Raw genomic sequence first — 25,000 nt, 5'->3', positions numbered from 1 at the left:
ATTGAAGTACACATATTGAACACAGGCGCATTCGCACTCGCAGAGAAGGAAAAAGCAGACTTGCATTCACTCATACGTATACATACAACCCCATCTCCTTAGACAAAACAAGCACACCTGCAAGCACACCCACCCACTGTCCCCATAAAATATTCCATGACAATCACAATCCCTCAGCCCTTCCTTAATATTCACTTCATTCAGCAAATACCTGATGACCTCTACTCCAGGTGACGTCACGAGGAACCTGCTGATGCCCCTGCTGCCTCGCGTCGAGCAGGTAACCGGCGTGGACATCTCGCAGGAAATGGTGAGCTTCGCGTCCAAGACCTTCCAGCATAACACCCTCGCCTTCCGTCAGCTCGACATCGAAAAGACCGTCCAGCCGCGACAGGTCTTCCCCGACGGGTTCTCCAAGGTGGGCTTGGGTCGTCGGGCGGCTGGGGGCTTATGCCGCGCTGTTGGCCGGTGTTGTGTTTTGGTCTCGCGGTTTTCATTTCGCTTCCATTTTCTTTTTCGTCTTTTAGGAATGATTTTGATAAATACATACATTCATAAATACTCACGCACACGCACATATATATATATATATTTATACATATAAGTATGTATATATGCATGTAGTATGTATGAAGGTATGTGTATACATTTTATATATCTAAAGAGAAGCAGAGTGGTGGATAGCACTGTTAGCTCTCGACCATTTTATAATTCTGCAATCCTTTTTCGTTTATTGGTCGCATTCCCTTTCTAAACCACCTTCATCCCCTTCAGGTATTCTCGTTCTACTGCCTGCACTGGGTCAAGGACCAGCCCCGCTGCCTCAACAACATCTACCAGCTCCTGCAGCCCGGAGGCGAGGCTCTCCTGGTCTTCCTCGCCCACAACCCGCTCTTCTCCATGTACCAGAACATGAGCGAGAAGATCGAGTGGAATCAGTACATGCAGGTGCCTCTCCCTTCGCTTCTGTTGGCGTGTCTCGTTTCATCTCTCTTCATCGCATAGACATTAAGAGCAGGATTTTGTTCATATGAATGTTTGTGTACGTATTTTAGTGCATATATTTGTGTGTGTTTGTGTGTATATATATATATATATATATATATATATATATATATATATATATATATATATATATATATATATATATATATATATATGTGTGTGTGTGTGTGTGTGTGTGTGTGTTTGTGTGTGTGTGTGTGTGTGTGTATATGTGCGTGTGCGTGTGTGTGCGTGTGTGTGTGTGTGTCTGTGTTCGTGTGTATGTGTGTGTGTGTGTTTGTATGTGTTCGTGTGTGTGCGCGCGCGCGCGTGTATGTGTGTGTGCGCGTGTGTGTGTGCGTGTTTGTATGTGTGAGTGTGTGTGCGCGTGCGTGTAACACCACCGTCATACCACGCCACTCAACACTACTCACCACAATAACCCCCCCTCCCTCGCCCCTCCCTCCCCCCTCCCCCCAGGACGTGAGCAACTTCATCCCCGCCTTCCAGCACAAGAGCGACCCCGCCCAGAGCATGGCTGACGTGGCCGAAGAAGCCGGGTTCGAGGTCATCTCCTGCGAAGCTCCGCCCTTCGAGTTCGTCTTCGAGAACATCAATTACCTGAGGAGTAGGTTTCTGTTTGCGGTGGTTTTCTTGTCTTGTTTGGTTGGTTGGTTTTCTTTGTTTGAGTTCATTTGTTTGTTTGTTTGTTTGTGTTTCTTATTCTTGTTTGGTTCATTTTCCTTGTTTGAGTTCGTTTGCTTGTTTGATTGTTTGTTTCTTCTACTTGTTTGGTTTATTTTCCTTGTTTGCGTTCATTTGTTTGTTTGTTTGTTTCTTCTCTTTGTTTGCGTTCATTTCTTTGTTTGTTTGTGCATTTCTTCTCCTTGTTTGGTTCATGTTCCTTGTTTGCGTCCATTTGTTTGTTTGTTTGTCTATTTCTTTTTGTTTTGTTGCATTGGATCGTTGTTACCATTTGTCTCCTCCTCTGTTGTTTATTGTATATATATATATATATATTTTTTTTTTTAAATATTGGTAAGCTTATTATCTTAATGTGCAATCACCACCACTACACTTAACCACAGTCACCACACCTACTTTCTTTTTCACCACAATAGTCATCACAACAACCAATCCTTTCCCTAGAACCATCACTTTCACTACGTACTCCTCACAACCACTATCATCTTCACCATAGTCGCGTACTGACTTCAACCACACCCACCGTCTGCACCATCGCCCTTCCCACAACCACACCCACAACCACACCCACCATCTGCACCATCGCCCTTCCCACAACCACACCCACCCGTCCACACCATCACCCGTCCTCACCATCGCCCTTCCCACAACCACACCCACAACTATACGCACCATCTGCACCACCCCCCTTCCCACAACCACACACACAACCACACCCACCATCTGCACCATCGCCCTTCCCACAACCACACCCACCATCTGCACCATCGCCCTTCCCACAACCACACCCACCATCTGCCCCATCGCCCTTCCCACAACCACCTCCACCATCTGCACCATCCCCCTTCCCACAACCACACCCACCATCTGCCCCATCGCCCTTCCCACAACCACCCCCACCATCTGCACCATCGCCCTTCCCACAACCACCTCCACCATCTGCAGCATCGCCCTTCCCACAACCACCTCCACCATTGCACCATCGCCCTTCCCACAACCACCCCCACCATCTGCACCATCGCCCTTCCCACAACCACCTCCACCATCTGCACCATCGCCCTTCCCACAACCACACCCCCACCGTCCACACCATCGCCCTTCCCACAACCACACCCACAACCACCTCCACCACTAACCCCTCCCTCCGCCCCTCCTCCAGACGCCATCAAAGCCGTGAACCCCTTTCTGAAGCGCATTCCGACGGAGAAGCAAGACGCCTTCCTCATGGACTGCCTCAGCGAACTCGCCAAGCTCAAGACGAAGCAGGAAGACGGGAAGACGGTGGCCAGGTACAACCTCATGATCGCTCACCTCCTTCGCCCGGAGTGAGAGAGAGAGGGAGAGAGGGAGGGAGGGAGAGAGAGAGGGGGGGGAGGGAGAGAGGGAGAGAGAGAGAGAAAGAGAAAGAGGGAGGGAGGGAGGGAGGGAGGGAGGGAGGGAGGGAGAGTAAGAGAGAGAGAGGGAGGGAGAGAGAGAGAGAAAGAGAGAGAGAGAGAGAGAGAGAGAGAGAGAGAGAGAGAGAGAGAGAGAGAGAGAGAGAGAGAGAGAGAGAGAGAGAGAGAGAAAGGGAGAGAAAGAGAGAGAGGGAGATATAGATAGATAGATAGACAGTGAGTGAGAGAGAGAGACAGATAGATAGATAGAGAGAGACAGAGAGAGAGAAAGAAAGAGAGAGAGAGAGAGGGAGAGAAAGTCGACGACAGCACAACAGAAGGACGACATGACGGTGGCCAGGTACAGTCGCCCTTCTACTTGTGAGTAAGAGAGAATAGTTGGGATTGACAATAATAAAAGAAGGCAAGAGAAGCGGCTGCGAGAGGAAGGAGAGAGAGAGAGAGAGAGAGTGAGAGAGTGAGAGAGTGAGAGAGAGAGAGAGAGAGAGAGAGAGAGAGAGAGAGAGAGAGAGAGAGAGAGAGAGAGAGAGAGAGAGAGAGAGAGAGAGGGAGAGAGAGAGACAGGGACAGAGACAGGGAGGGATAGAGAGAGAGAGAGAGACAGAGAGAGAAAGAGAGAGAGAGAGGGAGACAGAGAGAAAGAGGATGGTAGGAGGAAGAGGGAGAGATGAAGAAGATGAAAAAGTGGATGGAAGAGAAAGGAAGAAGCGATAGTTAATAGAAAGGACAGTGAAATAAGGAAGAAGACAGTCCCGAATGAGAACAGACAGAAAAAAGAAAAATAAAGAGAGGACAGAAAAGAGAGATAAAGGAAAAGGAAAGGAGAGAGAGAAAAACAGAAACCAAGAGCATCACACAAGGAAAGAAAAAAGAGGAAGGGAATAGAAGAAAGACGATTGCAATAGTGGAAAGGAGATAACAGAGAAGGAGGGAAAGGGAAGTGAACGTCGAACAAGAAGACGGAGTAAAGAGAAGGAAGAGATTAGATACATACATATGCATTTATATACGTGCATAAACATATATATGTGTATATATGTATATGTATATTTATATATATATACAAGCACATACATATATATATTGTTATATATAGTCATAATCTGTATTGCGAGCATTCATAAAACCATGGAGCTGATTTTCTTGCTCAAGAAATTCCAGCTCTTTTCCCTATCTATAAATAGTTTACTCACTGTGCTTTTTAGTGACATATGATACTCAAAATGAATGAATTGTAGATGCTTATAAGTGAATTATGATGCTTTGTCATGCCCTTGATCATGTACGCTTTGCATTTAAGTTATTAAAACAGAATCACAATGAGAGTTTTAATTGATTCCTTTTTTTATAATTGTTTTTTTTTCTCTCTCCTCGTTTTATATAGTAATATTATTGGTTTCATTTTTTTCATGTTTGTTTAAAAGTACATTTTTTTTCTCTTCTGCATAGCGATATCAGTGGTTTTATATATGAACTGTGCATTTTTCCTATTCTCGTTAAATTCAATGTAAGATTAAATGTCAATATATATGACTTTATCACCGTCTGTCAATTAAGAATTCTTTGTTTTGTTACGTTCTTGAATTCGAGAAGACAAATATCATATTGTAACCCATTATTCTTATGATTATCGTTGCTTATATCTTATATCTTAATATATGATATAAGATATAATATATATATATAAATATAAATATATAATATATATAGATAATAACTTCTTCATCTCTTCCTCTCTTTCTTCTTACCATCCTCTCTCTCTCTCACTCACTCTCTCTCTTTTCATCTCTGTCTCTGTCTCTGTCAACGTTTTCATGGCTTGAAATAATAATATAACGAGATCTATTGTGATCGTTGTCATTATTAGAAATGATGATGATGATAATGATGATGATGGTGATAATGATAATAATAATAATAATAATGACAACAATAATGATGATGATGATAACAACCTTTTAGCAGTAACAGCATCGTGCAATGCTCAAACAAATTCCTTTTTTTTTGTAATTTTTATTATAAACATACTGGAGTAATAATGGCTATGTAATGGATGATTATGATGGTAATGATAGGGGTATAAGTAGCAGTAACAATCAGTATCATTCTTATAATGACAATAATAACAGTACAATAACAATAATGATAATGACAATATATGTGGATACACGAGAATCATCATTCACGAGTGTAGATTTTTTTCTGAATGAAGAATCCTTATCTCATTATCAATCTTACAGCAATAGTGTAAATACATGAATGACTGTCATATAAGTTATGCAGTCAACGTCCATCATCTAATCTACAATACAATCTTGGTGTATCCATTTTACTAGTACATTAATGCATACAATTATAGATCACTCTGTAAATTGTCACGTTTGGGTGACATCCAACATTCTGGAGCCCTCAATGAGCTGCCTATCGGAATGTAGAGTGGAGGACACAGTCGCGTCTCCATTGGAGCAGTGTGTCATGTTGTCACCCAGGCAAGCGTCTCCATTGCAGCAGTCTGTCATATTGTCACCCAGGCAAGCGTCTCCACTACAGCATTTTGTCATGTCACTTGTCTCCAAGCGGCGGGGCAGGAGGAAGGGACAAAACCCTTGGCTCTCTGTGTTTAAGCTTCACCTGGCTTAACCCCTTCCATGGATGACTTTTGAGCCGCCAATACCTGGCCAGGTGTGTAGGCAACATCAAGGCGTGAAGACTTGTACTTCCGAGCGAACAAAAGAAATGTAAAGGCAATGAATTACAGTGGTAATATATAATAAGTATGGAAACACTGACTAACTAGAAGCACTCAGGGAGCCCATACTTCCGCCAAGACAATAGTGTCACTGATGCAATAAAGATATTCACACTTGAAATTTATTGACATCTTAGGAGGGCTAAGAGGTAAAAAACTTTCTTAAAAATCTGTTATCCGGCTTACCAACTAACAAACGCACAAACTAACCAACGCTACAAGAACATAACCTTGGCGAAGGTAATAAGGTCACAGGTAACACCAATCAACAGGTGTTCTTCAGCATTGGTGCAGGTATTAAAAACTATCAATTACTTTGGGTTGCAATGCATATACACTTACATACGTACACACACGCATACACAAATATATCATATATGTGTGCGTGTGTGTGGCAGAGGGTGGAAGTGTATTAAGAAGAGAGAATTATACAGTCTAGATTTGACAGACGCAGACACAAATGTTCGCCAGAGTCCAACACCGAGGCAACCCTAAAACTCGACCCGGATCTACAACCAGAACACGCTGGCCACTCTGCACTCAATACTTTTTCAGTCTGGAGTCCCAGAGATCGTTGAACTGCCTCTCCACGTCTTCGTACTCCTCGGGATGGAGCTCCCTGAAGCGCTGCCCGATATAGTGCAAGCGAGCAGAGTGAATCCCGAAGTCCTGAGCTTGACTGAACGCCTGCTGGAATAAAGGTACAGGAAGCCCATTAAGGTTCATGAGATTAAGAGGTCAAGGAAAGGGAGAAAGAGAGCTTGACTGAACGCCTGCTGGAAGAAAGAAAGGAAGCCCATTAAGGTTCATGAGATTAAGAGGTCAAGGAAAGGGAGAAAGAGAGCTTGACTGAACGCCTGCTGGAAGAAAGAAAGGAAGCCCATTAAGGTTCATGAGATTAAGAGGTCAAGGAAAGGGAGAAAGAGAGCTTGACTGAACGCCTGCTGGAATAAAGGTACAGGAAGCCCATTAAGGTTCATGAGATTAAGAGGTCAAGGAAAGGGAGAAAGAGAGCTTGACTGAACGCCTGCTGGAAGAAAGAAAGGAAGCCCATTAAGGTTCATGAGATTAAGAGGTCAAGGAAAGGGAGAAAGAGAGCTTGACTGAACGCCTGCTGGAAGAAAGAAAGGAAGCCCATTAAGGTTCATGAGATTAAGAGGTCAAGGAAAGGGAGAAAGAGAGCTTGACTGAACGCCTGCTGGAAGAAAGGTACAGGAAGCCCATTAAGGTCCATGAGATTAAGAGGTCAAGGAAAGGGAGAAAGATAGAGAGATGGGAGTGAGGGAGTGAGAGCGGGAAGGGAGAGAGAATCCCTTTTCATCCAGTTTTTATGATCACATGTTGAGAGGGAGGGAGTCAGATGCCTTTGAGAACCATCCTTGAGATACGATGAAGTGTAGGCTGTTGATCGCTGTGCTTGAATAGCATTATAGTTGCAGTTACCGCAACTCTTCACTTGCAACTTGTGAGTACGAGACTTTGCAGGGGAGAAAATGTCTTTGGGTTCTGCTCTGCTTGAGGCATAATAGGGAGAGTGAATAGGAGGAGGGAAGAGAGAGAGAGAGAGCAGTAAAAGGGTAGTGGAAGAAGGAAAGCAGAAGAAGAGGGGAGAAGGTAAATTACAAGGACGGGAGGGAGGAAAAGAAAGAGGGAGATATATATATATATATGGGGGGAGGAAGAGGGAGACAGAGGAAGGGGAGGGGAGGGAAGAAGGGTTTGGAATGAGGTGGGAGGGGATGGGGAAAGTGGGAAGAGAGGAGAGAATTAGACGAAGGGCGACTGGGAGGAGGGGGGAAGAGTAGGAGGGGAGGGTGGTGAGAGAGGGAGGAGGACAGGAGACAGCGATGGGGGACGGTGAGGGAGAAAGATGGAAAGGATAGGAGGTGAAGTGGATGGAAAGAAAGGAGAGAGAGAGAGGACTGGGGAAGTGGAGAGAGTGGAGCGAGGAGGGGTCTAGAGATAGCATTCCAAGGGGTGCGAGAAATGTCCATCTTGAAGACAAGTAATTAATATATTTCTTACTCATAATCAAGAAACAGGAAGAAAAGAGCCATTGGCATGAAAATGTGAAAATTCATTAATACAAACCTTTTAAAGTTTGTTCTTTGAATTTTACATGTAGATATTTCGAGCAAGTGATTATCTTTTGTAGGATTTAAATATGTTACAAATTTAAAGGAATACGAGGATACAGTAAAATTCTCTTAGGGGTGCGGGTGTAAAAAAGGTTGGGAACCACTGGTCTAGAGGAAGGGAAAGTGGGAGAGTAAGAGAGACAACGAAAGAGTAAAAAGAATAGGATTTGAAGGAATAAAGAAAAGAGAGAGAGAAGAGGGGAGTGGTAAATAAATTCAAAGCTTAAAAACTAGTCGCAGAAGGGAGCAGAAGAGAGATAGAGAGAGACAGAGAGATATACCTAAAAATCATCACAGAGAGAGAGAGAGAGAGGGAGAAGGTTCCAACCAACCTCCAACACGTTAGCAGACGCCGGCAGAGCAGGAACGGGAACAGCGTCCATGCTCTCTCCCAAGCCAAGGCAGCCCTCTTGGTGACTCCCCTGGTTGCGGTCTTCGCGGGGCATCTTGGGCGGCGGCGGGTTACCCGAAGACTTGGGGACGTCTCGGCGAGGGCACGCGCTCACCTTGACATCCAGGACCTCGCGCCCCTCAACCACGCCACTGCTGGCAGAACCTTGGGTTAGTTCGAATCAAAGTATGTTTTGAACATGTTTTAGGATACCGTTCCGAGAAAAAGTATATTTGATTTGTCTGTAGCCTTACATTCTTTTATAATTATTGCTGTAGATTAATATAGATCATTACGGGGTTTTGGTCCCTTCAGGACAACGGGCCAGGGGGTCAGACCTGGTCCGCAACCCCTTAGGACCGCCTCCCGGGCTATTCCTCCTGAAGAAGAGAGACTACAAATAACCACTCTAAGACGCGACCTTGAACGGAACTCTTGCAGATGACAGACATGAGTGACCTGCTTTGCAATCCTTCTTCATAAGGGATTTACTTACGCCGACACAGATCCTTGATGGCAGAATGAACGTAATTATCCCTATTCGCCCCAATTCACGAGAAGTACTAACTTTCACAGGAACTTAAGGATGAAAGTGATTTCCTTGTGAACATGAAGACCCAAGGTAATGCAGACATGAGTGCCATGACCAAGACAGACAGCGATGTGCAAATGCAATTAATTCTTGCAGAAGAATTAGACTTGCATACGAAAAGTAACAAAATATGTGAGGAACTATATAGATCCAAAATTATTCGCACAAGAAATTCTCAATATGAAATCCGCTGAGAACTTAACTAAAGTTACTGATCACTTTGTAGAGATGAAGGCAAGAAACGTTTTCATTTTCGTAGATTATTCTTCGAATGTTTCGTATGTGTATGTGGATTTCTTTATCATAATTTTACCTATTTGTTATTATTATTATCATTATCATATATTATTATTATCATTATTATTATTATTTGCTGATTCTAAATTAGTTCACGTGTGTATATTTTTAAGTACCACATACATTCCAGCCGTGAAAATGGTATAACCAAGAAACCCACTGTTCAGAATTTAAACTGAGTATACGGCCAGTTTGTTAAAATTGTACCAGGCCCGACCTAATAGACTCTCATGATACAGACACGCACATACACAAATAAATGTATATCTATCAGTCTAGACACACACATCTACCGTGCAGACAAAAAAAAATAAATGTATATTCTTTTGATAGATCGATAGATTTGCATTTACTTCTGTGTATATAGATGTCTGTTTATACGAATATTCACTGGGTTCGGGCCTGGCACAATTTTAACAAACCGGCCGATAGTCAATCAAAATATTCATATCAGCCAGTGTGAAACCCTGCTATGATATAATGTCTTAAATTCTATTACCAAGCCTGTTATTTATGTTCTGAAATATACATTGCATATGTGAAACGAGCCTAAATGTGAAAGTTTGTTTTATATTTATATTATAGTGGGCACATTTATATAAACCTAACGTTTTCTCAAACGCTATCAGTTATACACACACACACACACACACACACACACACACACACACACACACACACACACACACACACACACATATATATATATATATATATATATATATATATATATATATATATATGTATATGTTGGGACCTAAAGTAATGATTAGCCACTGGACTTCTGGTAACAACAATAACAACAAAAATGATAAATAAAAAAATAATAATGGCAATGATAATATAAGGATGATGATGATAACAATAATAATAATAATAAATAACAATAATGATAAAGATAATAATAACAATAAAATAATAGTAATAATAATAATAACAACAACAACAATAATAATAATAATACAGTAAAACAAATCCAGAGAAATACACAATACCCACAAGGGATTTTATATGCAAATACTACATTGATTCCTCACTGCACATGAAACGGCTGCGGTTCCATCGATTACCACACTTTCCTGCCCTGGGTTCTCATGAGTCATAGCCACAGATAAGAGAGATATGATAACAAGGTGCGCCATATTTATTGATTATTAGAGAAACCTGATATCTGAGCTTTATTATTATTATTTTTTTTTTTTTTTTTTTTTTTTTTTTTTTTTTTTTTTGCTGTTATTGTCATTGTTACATGTACCACTGTTATTGTCAGGAATGAAAGTAAGTATGATGTAAGTAATGATGATGATGATGGTCATGATAATGAGAAAGATAATAGTAATAATAATGATAATGATAATAATAACTGAAAAATAATAACCGTAGTAATAATATTGATGGAAAATAAAAGGCATAATAATAATAATAATAATGACAATAGTAATAATAATGATAATGATTAAAATTACAATGATAATCATAATCATAATAATTGTAATTATAATAATGACAATGATGATAGGAATAGCAATGATAATAATTATAAATTTAACATTGATAAGAGCAGTACCAACAGTAGTAGTAAAAGTAATGATAGTCATAATGACAAAGATCATAATGATGATGATTATGGTGAGGACGGTGATGATGATAATGACAATAACGATAACAAGGAGTAGGAGTAGTAGTAGTAGGAGTAAGAGGAGTGGGAGTAATAGTAGTAGTAGGAATAAGAGCAATAGTATGAGTAGTAGAAGTAGTAGGAGCAGTTGTGGGAGTAGTAGGAGGAGGAGCAGTAGTGAGAGGAGTAGCAGTATTAGTAGGTATAGTAGTAGGAGTAGTAGAAGTTGGAGTAGAAGTAGTAGTAGTAGTAGAAGGAAGAGGAGGAGCAGTAGTGGGAGTAGCATTAGGAGTAGGGGCAGTAGTAGGAGGAGCAATAATGAGAGTAATAGTAGGAGTAGAAGCAGTAGTAGGAGTGGGAGTGGAAAAGTAGTGGGAGGAGTAGGAGTGGTAGAAGGAGTAGTATTAGGAGTAGGGGTAGTAGTAGGAGTAGTAATAGAAGCAGTAGCGGGAGTAGCAGGAGTAGGAGGAGGAGGTGGAGGAGCAATAGTGGGAGTAGAAGCAGTAGTTGGGGTAGAAGCAGTAGTAGTAGTAGTGGGAGTAGTAGTTAGTAGTGGTAATAGAAATGGTAGAAGTAGTAAGTCAATATATTGATGATGATAACATACTTATCATTACTATTGCTTCCATAATGCTCATCATCACTAATACCATTACCATTCTCAGAGCCAACATTCTCCACACCCTCATCCACCATCCTCATTCACTCATCAACGCCTTCCCTTACTCTCTTTCCAGCTGGCAGATCAGCATGAGGTCCTTCCGCGTCAGGCAGGAGTTGCGGCAAAGAAACCTCAGCTGCACGTTGTACACTCCCGGCGAAGCGGGTGCCGGGCGAACCATGACGGAGGGGTGGAAGTCGTAGTCCCACCTGGCCTCGTCGTTTCCTGCAGACACTTCCAGCATGTGGTCTAAAGGGGGAAGAATGGAGGAGAGGAGGTAAGGAGGAAGAGGAGGTAGACTGGCCGAAGGGAGCAGACTGAACTCTGAAATTTGCCGTCACTTCCCAGGCGCATGTGGTCTGAGGAAGAAGGATGGAGAAATCGAGGCAAGGAGGAAGAGAAACGAAATGATCATGGAAGGGGGTGGGAATAGATTGAACTCTTCGCTCCGTAGACATTTGTAACACGTGATCTGAGGAAGAAGAAATGGAGGCAAAGAGAAAGAGGAGGTAGACTGGTATCACAGCCGAAGGGAACAGATTGAACTCCTAGATTCTCACTTTCGACGTGTGTTTTGGGGGAGGGCAAAGCAGGGGAAGTGATAAAAGCGAGAAAATGAGAAAAGGAAGGAAATGCGTTCGCCACCTGAAGGATGAGAAAAGGCGAAAGATGAAGGTATACGGAATGGGGAAGAGAGAAGGGTTGAAGGAGAGAACGGAGGGGGATTAAAGGATGACTGATGAATATAAGGAAGAGAAAGGGGTGAATTAAAAGAAGATAAAAGAGTTAAAGAAAATAGGAAAGGGAGAGTGTAAAGGTACGGTCAGACTACCCATCAATTCTTGAAATACAGCGATTTTTAACAAAATTTGCCCATCGAGGGACAATCTTCTGGACTTTCGCCCACATTTCAATGCGGCGGATACCCACTCGTGCATTGATGGACGAATGGAAAAACTTCGCATTGTATACATATATTTTCATTTCAAAGCATTAATATTATTATTTCTTAATTATTCATGTTTAGATTTACATCAAGATTTGCATTTAAATCTAAGCAAATATACGAAAAAAGTAAAAACAAAAGCACTGACCATGGATTCTCATTTGACTGACGAATATAAACAAACCCGTAGCCGTCAACTTCAAGTGGAATCCGCAGATCCCGTGTATATTCGAAATGTGAAATTCTGAGGCAATTTACTCGCTCTTAGAAAAGGTTAGAACTCCGAAAACACGAAAGAATAACAAGAGTTGGGGAGAAGATTGCGGGATCCACAGCGAGTTTCTGCTCTTTGTTTTGATGCCGCGATTCTACTGGACGAAGCCGATGGTTCTTTTCGCAGTGTGAAAACCGCGGTTGGGTAGTCTGACATTCCTTTAGACAGATACAATAAACAGATAAATTGGCAAATAGAGTATGCAGGCTTATATATGCGTATATTTATTTGCATGTGTGTGTGTGTGGGTGTGGGTGTGGGTGTGTGTGTGTGTGTGTGTGAGAGTGAGGGAGTGAGTGAGAGTGTGTGTGTGTTTGTGTATGAGTGAGTGAGCGAGAGAGAATGTGTGTAAGGGAGGGGGAGAGAGAGTGTATGTGTGCGAGAGAGAGAAAGTGGGGGAGAGAATGAGTGAGTGTGCGGGTGTGATTGCGTACTTCTTAGTTTTGTCTAAAACAACAGCAGAAACGATATGGGAAGATAGAGACAAGGACAGGGCAATAGGGGGGGGGGGAGACGAAAGGGAGGGAGGGCTTCTGATAAGATTTTCTACGAGGAGTCCGGGTTCGCAGCTCAGTGTGCCCACCAGAGAAATTATATCGATAATGATAATAACCATAATAATGATGATAATAATGATAATAATAACAATAACTAGAAGCACTCAGGAACCACATACCCTCGCAATAAAGGTATTCACACGAGGAATTACATTAAAATCACCACTTCATCAAGTATATTGGTGACGTCCGTAATCATACTCTCCTTGGCGAAGGTAAGAAAGGTAAAGATAATAATAGTTATCCCTAAGAACTTTTTGGCTCCGAATTATGACCCAGATCAGCAAAATTTAATGGCATCTAAGTAAGGTTAAGACACATCTCGGGTAAGTAGTAGTAATAGTAATGATGATAATAATGATAATAATAATGATGATGATAATAATAATAATTAATAATAACAATAATGATAAAAAGCAATAACAACAACAACAGCAATATCAATAACGACAACAACACTAACAACAATAATATTAACAATAACAAATATAACAACACTAATAACAATGATAATAATAACAACAACAATAACAATGACAATAGCAATAATAACAATAACAATAACAATGGCAATGATATTTATTATCATAATCATCATTATGATAATGATGATAGTAATAATAATAATTATGTCAATAATAATAATAATGATATTATTATTATTATTATTATCATTAATAACAATAATGATGATAATAATAACAATGATGACATGATTGATGCTATCAGTAATGATAATAATAATAATAATAATAATAATAATAATAATAATAATAATAATAACAATAATAATAATAATAATAATAATAATAATAATAATGATAATCATTATTATTATTATTATTATTATGATAATAATAATTATAATAATTATAATGATAATAATAATAACAATAATAATAATTTCATTATTATTGTTGTAGTTGTTACCATCATTATTATTATCATTATTATGATATTGATAATAATAACATCAATAGTAATATTGATAATAACAATGATGATAAAAATAGTGATAATAACGATGATAATGAAAATATTGATGATAATGAGAACAATGAGAATAATATTAATAATCATAATGATAACAATACAAACAATGAGGATAATGATAAAAATAATGACGATAATGATTTTAAAAAATAAAAATAGTATTGATGATAACAATATATCAATAAAGATAAGGACGATAATGATTAAAAATAAAAATAGTACTAATGATAACAATATAGTAAAAATAATGACGATAATGATTAAAAGAAATAAAAATAGTACTAATGATAACAATATATCAGTAAAAATAATGACGATAATGATTTTAAAAAATAGTATTGATGATAACAATATATCAGTAAAAATAATGACGATAATGATTAAAATAAATAAAAATAGTACTAATGATAACAATATATCAGTAAAAATAATAACGATAATGATTTTTTTAAAATAAAAATAGCACTAATGATAATATATCAATAAAAATAATTACGATAATGATTAAAAGAAATAAAAATAGTAATAATAACAATACACCAGTAAAATAATGACGGTAATTATTAAAAGAAATAAAAATAGTACTAATGATAACAATATACCAGTAAAAATAATAACGATAATGATTAAAAGAAATTAAAAAATAGTAATAATGATCACAATATACCAGTCATAACAACAACGTCATTACTAACAACAGCAAGAGTACAAATGAACACCTACACGGATGGTTCTCATTCTGGTGGTTCCTGCAGGGCAAGACGGGCTGCGCGGTCTCGGAGTCGCGGGAAAACACGATGAAGAACCGCAGCCAAGCCCGAGGGCCGGCCGAGTGGTGTATGATCGTCGTGATGTAGTTATTCATCAGCGTATTGATGTGGCGTCGTTCTCCTATGTTGCTCTGCGGTGGGGGGGGGGGGGGAAGGGGGGAGGGATTTTAGGGTATTCGTTTATATTACATGATTTCCTTCTTGGTTTTGAATATCAGTTTGGTTGTTTTTTTTCTATTTTTGGTATGTTGATATTCAATTGATGAATAACAAAAAAAAAAAGTCCACGATTTTACAAAGAACGTGTATTGAAGGACAGGGATGTTTAATGTACTTACAACGATGAACTTGGGCGAATTCCCAGGGAACGTAACCTTGAAGCCATGACTCCCCTCAATTCTATTCCTCTGAGGGAACTGGGCGACGGGGGGCCCACGCGTCGATTCTAGGCACTGAGACAACTGGGCCACGGGGGGCTCCCGGGCCGTCTCTGGGCCCTGAGGGTCCTGTGGAAAGAGGGGCGAGGTGGCCGTGCACTTAAGTGGAGCCCCGTACTGCTCGCTGTAGTCGCTCGGCCTCTTCCCGCCGACGCTGAAGGGGGTGAAGAGAGCCTGAGAGCCTCCAGGCCGCGAGACGGGCTGGGCGGGAGAGCAGCTGTTGCCCGAAGGAGGCTGCGCGAGGCTGTTCATGGTTCCTCCGTTGGTCAGCGGTTGCCCTGGGAACTGCGGACGGAACGATGACTGGTTCTGCCCGCTGTACGGCTGTTGCTGTGGGACTTCTGCGGCCACATACTGCATGTGCACCTGCAGGGCGTTCGTTCCCGCAGACGGCGCGGAAGAAGTCTGAGGATGGCTGGGAGCGGGGAAGCCGGAGGGCGTCTGTGCGAGGGGCTGGTTGACCTGGTGGCACAGCGGCTGACTCTGGATTGCCTGAGGAGTTGGTTGAGGAGTATTCTGGGGCGTGTAGGGATGGTTGCCGTATATGAGGCTGAGTATCTCGTTTCCTACCCAGTCATTTGGAGTGTTCTCTTGCTGGAAAGCGATGAAGGAGAAAGTTAGCACACGACAAGAGGGCGAGGAGAGTGCTTTCCCTTTTCCCGGAGTGAGCCAGACGATTTTTTCATCATTATTTGCAAACATTTGCTTCAATATTGTTTATAATTGTATATTTACATATATTGTACGTGTAAACACAGGCATACACATGTATATGTATACAAGATTTTTAAATACGTATATATTCATATCTATGTATGAATATTCCCTTACATAAAAAAAAATTACTCAGTGTAGACAAAATAAAAATCTCAAGCCCCGCTCTCTTGATTCAAAGGTAATTTCATGCCTCTTCTTTATATGAATCCCAGCTCACGTTTTGGTCACTATTACCCTTTATAACATACGCGAAAGGAATATAAAAAAGAGGGGGATAAGGAGGAGGAGAAGAAGAAGGTGAATGTCGAGAAAAAGAAAGGAAGGAAGGTGAAGGTCGAGAAAAGGAAAAGAAAGAAAGAAGACGACGAAGAATAAGAAAGTGAGGAGGGAGAAAAAGAGGATGAAGAAGGCAGAGAAACATTAACAAATATGAAAGGGGAGAAAATGAACACTAAAGAAGGGGAAGTATGTGTACTAGAAGATAAAGTAGAAGGCGGGGAATTGAAAAGAAACAAAACAGAGGAGGAGAATAATTAAGAAGCAGGAGAAAGAGGAGAAAAAAGAGGAAGACGATGGGAAAAGAAAGACCAAGAAGAAAGCAACAGAAAGGAAAACAAAGAAAGAGGAGGTGAAGCGGAAATATGATGAAGATGGACAAGAAGAAGAAGATGAACAGAAGAAGGCGAAAAGGGAAATGAACAAGAAGGCGAAGAAGATGGACAAGAAGAAGAAGATGAACAGAAGACGAAAAAGTTAATGAACAAGAAGGCGGAGAAGAAGATGGACAAGAAGAAGAAGATGAACAGAAGGCGAACAAGGAAATGAACAAGAAGAAGAAGATGAACAGAAGGCGAAAAAGGAGATGAACAAGAAGGCGAAGAAGAAGCTGGACAATAAGAAGGAAACGAAGAAGAGAACAAACTGAGTCTAACAACCTTGGTCACTCTACTCCTTCTACATTACTCTTACCTGCTGTTGTTGCTGCTGTTGAGGTTGCAGTTGTTGTTGCTGCTGTTGGTGGAAAGGTCCGGGTGGATCTGGCGCGTCGGACTTTAGTTTCTTGACCATTTTGAGAAGATTTTTCAGAAGATTTTTTTTTTACCGGGATATTTCACCTTCCCGTTTCGCTCGGTCGTCTGGCTCTCCTCTCTCGGCGGCGCGGGGGCTTCGGCGACTTATCTTTCTATCTTATCTTATCTGATTATTTTCATGGTTGACGTGTACAAGGCCTGGTCATGTCGAAAGGAGATGACGCAGGAAGTGCTTGAATTGATATACATATATACATACATATATATATATATGTGTGTGTGTGTGTGTGTGTGTGTGTGTGTGTGTGTGTGTGTGTGTGTGTGTGTGTGTGTGTGTGTGTGTGTGTGTGTGTGTGTGTGGGTGTGTGTGTGTATATATATATATATATATATATATATATATATATATATATATATATATATATATATATATGTGTGTGTGTGTGTGTGTGTGTGTGTGTGTGTGTGTGTGTGTGTGTGTGTGTGTGTGTGTTTGTGTGTATAATAATAATAATAATAATAACAATGGCAATAATAACAATAAAAGCAATAATAATAATTACGTCACATAGCCTCGATATCAACGACTGCTTTGCTTTCCTTACAGCATCTTTATCTTATCTTATCTTTCAGCCTTTGTAAACCCGTCTCAAGCAACATTAAGGCCGTTCCTGTTGAGTCGGCGATTTTCAAAAGCATTGTTACATGGAAGGCTGGAGACAGACGTGGAAAAAGTGTGGGGTAGGCCTATGTAAATGTTGTTTTAACTGAAAGGAGAAAGATGATAAACTAATTATAATGAAAATATGTGTAGATTTACAGACGGATAAACTAAGGGCAGGAGTAAGATAAGAAAATAACCAACAAATAAAGAGTTCAGTGAGAAAGATAAAAATTATGATTACTTACGAACTTGCACTCCATTATATTCTAATGATTTTACTTTAGTGTGTCCTAAAATTAACGTCCGAACAAAACACGATCCGTTTTCTATGGATATTAGTTTGTAGGTAAACCATAAATTCCTGTTTAATCCATTGTTGTTCTAGATGTTATTACTCCTTGTTTTCATTAGCGTGTGAGGACATGAAATAGCGTCTTATGATTTTCTAAGCTCTAATTTAAGCACCGAAATTAACATTACTCATTTAGACTGGGTCTCTAGTATTATTAATTAACAATCGTTATTTGACTGTTTGTTATTACTATTTGATTCGGTTGTCAGTACATTATTATAAATATTGTTCAGTGGTTCTGATAACCGAGAAATGTAATAATTTTTTTACATATCAATGAAAACAAACTTGAGTTTATGCCTATTCTGTAAAATAGTCACGATCGTTAATATTTTCTTGTTTAATCAAATTCAGAAATGCATACAATCTTGTAATCGGTTTATTTACAAATGTCAATAGGATAATAGTGACGTTGATTCAATGTTTTCAAAGACGCAGGACAACTAAATATTTTGGTAAATGCGAATTAACTTGATGGAATAAATAAATAAATTCTTATCATGCTACATTGTCTTATATGATTCATAGATTAGGTTGTATTTTATTTCTTGCAGAATCTTTCAATGCGAGGGATCAGTAATAAAACCAAGATATATTTCATAGTAATATTTATTATGTTCTAAAGATTTTATACAGTTATCATAAATTTCGATATATTAAAAAGTCAAAAGTTAATCACTTAAAAATAAATAAGATTAGTGTTTAGCAAAATAAATACATACATGTGTTAAGTCTGACTATAAAAGGATTCTTAAAGATGAAAAAGACTGAAGTATAATAAAAAAGCGTCAATCCTATATACGATAAAATATCTTTACAAAAAAGGGGTTTGATTCCACAGTCACAGTGACAACAATCAGGCCTAAGTCACAACTATAAGAGAAACAAATTTGGCAATGAAAGTATAAGAGAGAGAAAATACGAATATCCGTAATAACTTACACAAGATGAAAATATCAAATTGACCAAGAGGAGAGAGAAACGAATATTTTGAAAATAAGACAAGAAGATAAGATGTAGGAAAAAAAAACAAAAACAAACAAACACGCCATCTAGCTTGTTGTGAAACTCCGACCCTGACATCATACACCGAAGAAAACGGGGAGAGAGGCTTCTGCGCCGCCTTCGAATCTAAATTAATGCCAAATTCATTGTTCATTTCGAAAGGTGTAACTCGCTTTTGAGCAGAAATACAGAATGGAAGTAGCACTGGACGCATAGGAAATGACGACGAATAAAAGGAGGTACAGGAGAATCGAGTAACTAGTGATAAAAAAGACGTGTGAAAGAAGCGACCAGATGAGTGTTCACGTGTTGTGATCACGATAAGTAAGAGTAGCTCTGCAACCCTCCTTTAAATTTGTGTAATTATATATATATATATATATATATATATATATATATATATATATATATATATATATATATATATATTGATGTTACAACCTTCCTCATTTTTTTTAAATACATCATCTTTACATATAAACATGCCTGGCCTCTTCGATTGTTGAATATATAAAATCGGAAGCACCTTTTTATAACAGGGAGATATATGGTGTGTGTGTGTGTGTGTGTGTGTGTGTGTGTGTGTGTGTGTGTGTGTGTGTGTGTGTGTGTGTGTGTGTGTGTGTGTGTGTGTGTGTGTGTGTGTAATGTAAAAAAAAAAAACACCATTTAACTTCATTAAAAGGTAAATTGTATCTTAGTTTTCCACGTTTAAAATATATTGTTCCTATTCAATAATCTCTCTATATATCTATATCTTGGCACAGCCACATACGCATTCTTAGACAACCAATCTCTAAACAGGATTCCTGATACAGGTTTTATATTTACAAAATCGTGTGTAGTATTAAAAGTTAGCTAATGTTAAATCGGATAAATCACAAATAAAAAAACTTATTTAAGAAGATCTATGGCTTAAACATTTAAAGAAATAAATGCTTTATATATATATATATATATATATATATATATATATATATATATATATATATATATATATATATAGTATATTTATACATATACATATACATAGATGTGCTAGCATGTTTTGACCAAGTTACAACAGCGCCTATGAATAACTTGGTCTCCAATAGTTACAGTGCAGCAGTTATCTCGGGGTAGTACAGGCGTAAACTAATAAGCAAGCCGTTAATCCAATAAATTAACATTATACTATACATTAATTTGGACAAGGCATAGCACTCGTAAAACATCACACAACCAATTGTTATGTTCATCATTTGGTAAAAAGAACAAAGCCGGTGACATCAATACAACTGGTCTCAGTATCAGTCACATTAGCGTTCTCGATTTTGTGTTATTTTACGAATGCAAACAATATTGAGGCCAGTTCACCAACGCAGTGTCCTTATGTACATATTCTAGGTGAAGTCTCTACTCTTCAAATTTCTGTAAATACAAGATCCGTGTCATGTTTTTACAATATATATTAAGTACGTCTGAACCAGTGGTAGGAGACCACACACGCCTCTCGTCTCACGGGGAAAATAATCACAGACGAAAATGTGTGACTGGACAAGCCACGTTTTACAACTAACAGACTTAATATTAACTACAGTGATAATGTGGTTTCACTTTTGTTTTTATTTTATATCTATATATAAAAGAGCATTTGCACTTTGAATGTTCTGTGTGTTGCTTTTCCGTACGATCACTATTCGTTACTTCATCTGAATACTCATCAGATAATGTAACTTTGACACTAGGGGTAATATTAGTTACATAGGTTTTGGTATCCATCGAATTTCTAATTGAAATCAAATCTTAAATCAAGATATTAAGAGTTAAGAAAAATGAAACTGGAACACATGACAAACAGAAGACTATCTTTCATGCGCAATCATCGGCGCTGATCACCCGTTTTTGGGGCCTTAATTATCGGGAAATATCTAGAAAATATTCTACGTGTCTAATATCTACCTATAAAAAGAAAAGAAGATATAGAACAACTGTGGGCTAGAATACTGTCCAAATAATCTTTTACGAACAAGGCGTGAGGATACAGTGGCCAGTAAGTGTCCAAACTGCACCTGGTTTACAAACGTCACATATTTTTGGAGCCCAACACTTGTTTCTCTCTAAGACGAACATGGCACAAGGGTTCACAGGTCCATGGCACTACAGAGCAAGGGACGAACACAGAGAAGGTTACGACACCTAACACCTTGCCTGTAACAGACATTCACATGACGGTACATACTGATTTGCATGCGAACACACACACACACACACACACACACACACACACACACACACACACACACACACACACACACACACACACACACACACACATTTTAATATATGTAACAAATATAATACGTTGTGTGTGTGTGTGTGTGTGTGTGTGTGTGTGTGTGTGTGTGTGTGTGTGTGTGTGTGTGTGTGTGTGTGTGTGTGTGTGTGTGTGTGTGTGTGTGTGCGCGTTTTGTTCATGTACGGAAATGTCGGTCACGGGCGTAGGTGCTCGCAAGAACAATGGAGACTACCAAGCTAAACGCCCCCGGGCGCAGCGCCTCACTTGACCATCGTGCGCGGCGACGACAGGGACAGGTTGCGCGACACGACCTTGACCTTCTTGACGGGCGCGGGGGCGTCTCCGGCGCTCACCTTCGACGAGGAGGACGTCGTCGGCCGCATGAAGGCGGGGAGGTTCCCGCCCTTCCTCGCGGACGCCGGTTTGCCTGCGGGCGTCCCGACGGGCCTTCGGAGGCTCTGCGTTCCCTCGGGCTTCGGCGGCGACGATCGGAAGCTGGCCGAGCGCTCGGCTAGGGGCTTGGAGCTCGAGGCGGCGGACGAGCGCGCCGTCGAGCGAGAGGTCCCTCCGACGCGGCTGTTGCCGGAGTTCGAGCGGGAGAGGTTCTCCTTGGAGCTGCCCGAGTCGCCGCGCTTCACCTTGACGGAGGACGTGGGCGTCGAGCCCGGCGACCTGCGCAGGGAGGTGTTGGAGCCGCTGATGTTCCGGTGGCGAGACTCGGCGGAGGTGAGCGAGCGGACTTGAGCGGGCGCGAGCGGGCGCTTGACTCTGGCGCTGCTGTTGGCCGAGGGCGCGGCAGCCCTGGTGACGCTGGCCGTGCCCCGCCGCAGGGAGCCCTCGCTCGACTGCTTGCTGAGCGACCCCGTCGAGCGCGTGGAGTCAGCCCGGGAGAGCGAGCGCGTGGGCGTGGCGCCCCCGGAGCTGTGCAGGGACCCCGAGGATCGAGTTCGGTCGTCGGGGAAGCTGGGCTGCGCGTTCTCCCCCTTCGGGCTGCACGGCGAGCTCTGCGTGCCCTCGTAGTCGTCCGCGCCTCCACGGCCCATCCGCAGGCTCTTCAGGGTCAGGCTCTTGAGGGCTGAGGTGTAGTCGGTCATCTTGCCCTTCCTGCTGCTCGAGTCTGACTTGTTGCTGATCATGCTGGTCGTACTCGGGGACTTTGAAGGTGGTCTAGCCGGCCGTACCGTATTCACGGACGCAGCCGAGGTCAGGGACGACCGGGAAGAGCGCAGGCTACTCCGCGAGCCCGAGTTCTCCGCCTTCTTGGAAGCCCCTAGACTGCTTTCCTGCCGTCCCCGAAGGCTGTCAATGCGCAGCCCGTTGCGGTTTCTTCTCAGTGACGAGGGCGTCGTTGGCACCTTCTCGATGGACCCATCCGGCACGTCGCCTGTGGACGATGCTCCCTGACTCGTGGTTTCCGACTTGATGCTTCCCGTGTCCTCGAAGCCTTCGTCAACCTCCTTGGTGGTGCTGCCGCGCAGTCTGGTCTTGGAGTGGGGGTCCATGAGCGACCTCGTCCGCGTCTCGCCCCGCCGCAGCCCCGTCGGCTCCTTCGCGTCCAGCTTCGAGAACAGCCTGCTCACGCCGCGGGAGGAGTCGCCGAACACGGACCGCTTCTTATCCTTCTCCTTCTCTTTGTCCAGCGCCTGGCGGACGTGGCTCGGGTCGATGGCGCTGCGAGTGCGGTCCCGTCTGTCCCTGCGAGAAGAATCGCTGGCGCTACTGGTGACCCTGAATGACCCTCGCGTCTCCAGGCCCTTAGCTACGCTGTCCTGGTTCTTGCGATGCAACCGCTCTGACGCTGGCGGCTTGAGGTCTCCCTTGGCGCCTCTGCCTCTGTCCTCCATCGCTCGTTGAACGTCGTACTTGTCCACATTGGAGCGGAAGCGGCGAGTTATTCTGTCCTTCCAAGAGTCTGTATCCCTGGATTTTCCTCGCGAAGGATCCTCATCTGTCTTGGAATCCTTGATTCGCTGCCACCGCTTGAGACGCGAATCCTTGTCCTCGTAACTCTCCTGCGGGACCTCAGAGGTCTCGGCCTGCTGGACTTTGGTATGGATCTTCTCTACGCTCGCCTCCTGTTCCTGAGGTGCGTGGCGCTCCGGGGAGGTTGAGTGCGACTTCCTCCCCGCGGAGCTCGCCCTTGAGCCCTCTCCTTCGCGCCGAGCTTCAGCCTCAGCGTTATCTTCGCTGAGTCTGGACTCGGGTCTGTCTTGCATCTTCTTGTGCCTCAGCGTTTTGCGGACGGAGGAGAAGCGCTCGAAGTGGCCGTCTCCAAGGCCGTCGTCATCTATCGACATCGATCGCTCTTTCTGCTTGGCCAGCATCTGCTCCGTCTCACTGTCTCCGTCCTTGGCCAGATCAGCCAAGCGTTTGAAGCGCTGAGTTCTCCTGGCCGAACCGCGCTCTTCGATCTCGCTGCCCGCGCCTTCGTTCTCTGAGCTGTCGACTCCTGTCCTCGTGCGATTCCGTCCCGCCTCCCCGTCTCCTGCGCCCTTCTTCTCCCCCACCAGGGCGCGCCGGTCCTCGCTGGTCAGGCTGCGGAACCTTCGACCGGCCCTGCGGCCATCGAAGTCCTCAGCCTCCTCCTCCTTCTTCGAACTGAGCCAGCGCGAGTCCGACGGCGACCTGAAGCTGCGCATGCTGAAGGCTCTCCTGGTCACCGGCGGCGTCTCGATGTTCTCCGAGTCGATGTCGATCTTGTCGAGCTTGTTTTCGTCCCGGGAAGGCCTCCGGAGGTGCTTCGGGATGGACGGCGGGAGCAGCTTCTGGTCCTCGCCTCGAGACTCCTCCTCTTCCCCTTCATCCTCCTCTGCTTTCTTCTCGTCCTCCTCGTCTTCCTCTTCCTCTGGCTTCTCTATCGCATCGTCGCCCAGAGAGCGTATGGTGCCCACCAGGTGAGCCGACTGAAGGTTGTCCTTGAGGCGCTGCTGGAGAGCCGAGCGGAGGCTGGAGGGCGTCATGGTGCGCTGGTAAATCCGCTTCTCGCGCCGCCCGGACTCGTTCCCTCGCTCGGGGGAGGACTCGGCCTGCGAGGACAAGCAAAGCAGGAGTTCAAGTCTCGTGTAACAGCGCTTGTTAAAGTAGCGTTTTACTCTCCCCATTTTATCTACATAAAACTCACACACCCATTATTCTATCTTAAAAATACCCATACACTTCAATTACTACAAAATATGCCATCCCCAGCATGGAAAATGAATATTTCAAATAAAATAATACCCTCCCCTTAAAAACAAGGACACAGCACCCACCTCCTCAATGGAGCGGAGAATATCGGCCGACACGTCCACCGAGTGCCGGTACTTCTGGATCAGCTGTTCCGACCTGCTGGAGGGGGACTCGTCGAGGGTGGAGGCAGCCGGGGCCGAACCGCGACGGGGGGAGTCCTCGACTATGAAGGCGCCGTTGTCCTCGTGACCGCTGCCCTCTGGGGGGAGAAGGGGCGGT

The 25,000-nt window shown here is 42.4% G+C and overlaps 3 protein-coding genes across 7 annotated transcripts in view; 1 reads left to right on the top strand and 2 right to left on the bottom strand.

The window, feature by feature from the left end:
• jhamt (juvenile hormone acid methyltransferase) overlaps window positions 1-3,054 on the top strand; it is a 3,987-nt gene extending 933 nt beyond the window's left edge. Inside the window, exons 2-5 of the mRNA XM_027371255.2 lie at window positions 231-418; window positions 775-948; window positions 1,465-1,612; window positions 2,849-3,054. Coding sequence (XP_027227056.2) covers window positions 231-418; window positions 775-948; window positions 1,465-1,612; window positions 2,849-3,018 — 680 coding nt within the window. The 3' untranslated portion in view covers window positions 3,019-3,054. The remainder of the gene's footprint in view (window positions 1-230; window positions 419-774; window positions 949-1,464; window positions 1,613-2,848) is intronic.
• Window positions 3,055-5,176: 2,122 nt separating this feature from the next.
• LOC113819000 (uncharacterized) lies at window positions 5,177-17,378 on the bottom strand. 5 transcript variants are annotated; one of them, XM_027371250.2, is made up of 6 exons: window positions 17,193-17,378; window positions 15,408-16,100; window positions 15,023-15,200; window positions 11,595-11,778; window positions 8,303-8,516; window positions 5,177-6,522 (listed from the first exon to the last, which is right to left on the bottom strand). In XM_027371250.2, the coding sequence occupies exons 1-6, from the start codon at window positions 17,289-17,291 to the stop codon at window positions 6,373-6,375; spliced, it is 1,518 nt and encodes a 505-aa protein (XP_027227051.2). In that variant the 5' UTR covers window positions 17,292-17,378; the 3' UTR covers window positions 5,177-6,372. The 5 variants fall into 5 exon arrangements, with proteins under 5 accessions (XP_027227051.2, XP_027227053.2, XP_027227052.2 ...); XM_027371252.2 differs by having other exon boundaries at window positions 5,177-6,519; XM_027371251.2 differs by having other exon boundaries at window positions 8,303-8,513; window positions 17,193-17,377.
• Window positions 17,379-18,863: 1,485 nt separating this feature from the next.
• Window positions 18,864-25,000, bottom strand: part of LOC113819013 (uncharacterized) — a gene marked incomplete in the record, with an annotated part of 215,493 nt that continues 209,356 nt past the window's right edge. The window contains 2 exon segments of the mRNA XM_070130326.1: window positions 18,864-24,579; window positions 24,805-24,980. Coding sequence (XP_069986427.1) covers window positions 21,814-24,579; window positions 24,805-24,980 — 2,942 coding nt within the window.

Source organism: Penaeus vannamei, chromosome 15 (genome assembly GCF_042767895.1).
Source record: "Penaeus vannamei isolate JL-2024 chromosome 15, ASM4276789v1, whole genome shotgun sequence".
Classification (NCBI taxonomy): Eukaryota; Metazoa; Arthropoda; class Malacostraca; order Decapoda; family Penaeidae; genus Penaeus; species Penaeus vannamei.
Note: the sequence above shows the minus strand (reverse complement) of the source record. Positions and strands in the feature narration are given on the sequence as shown.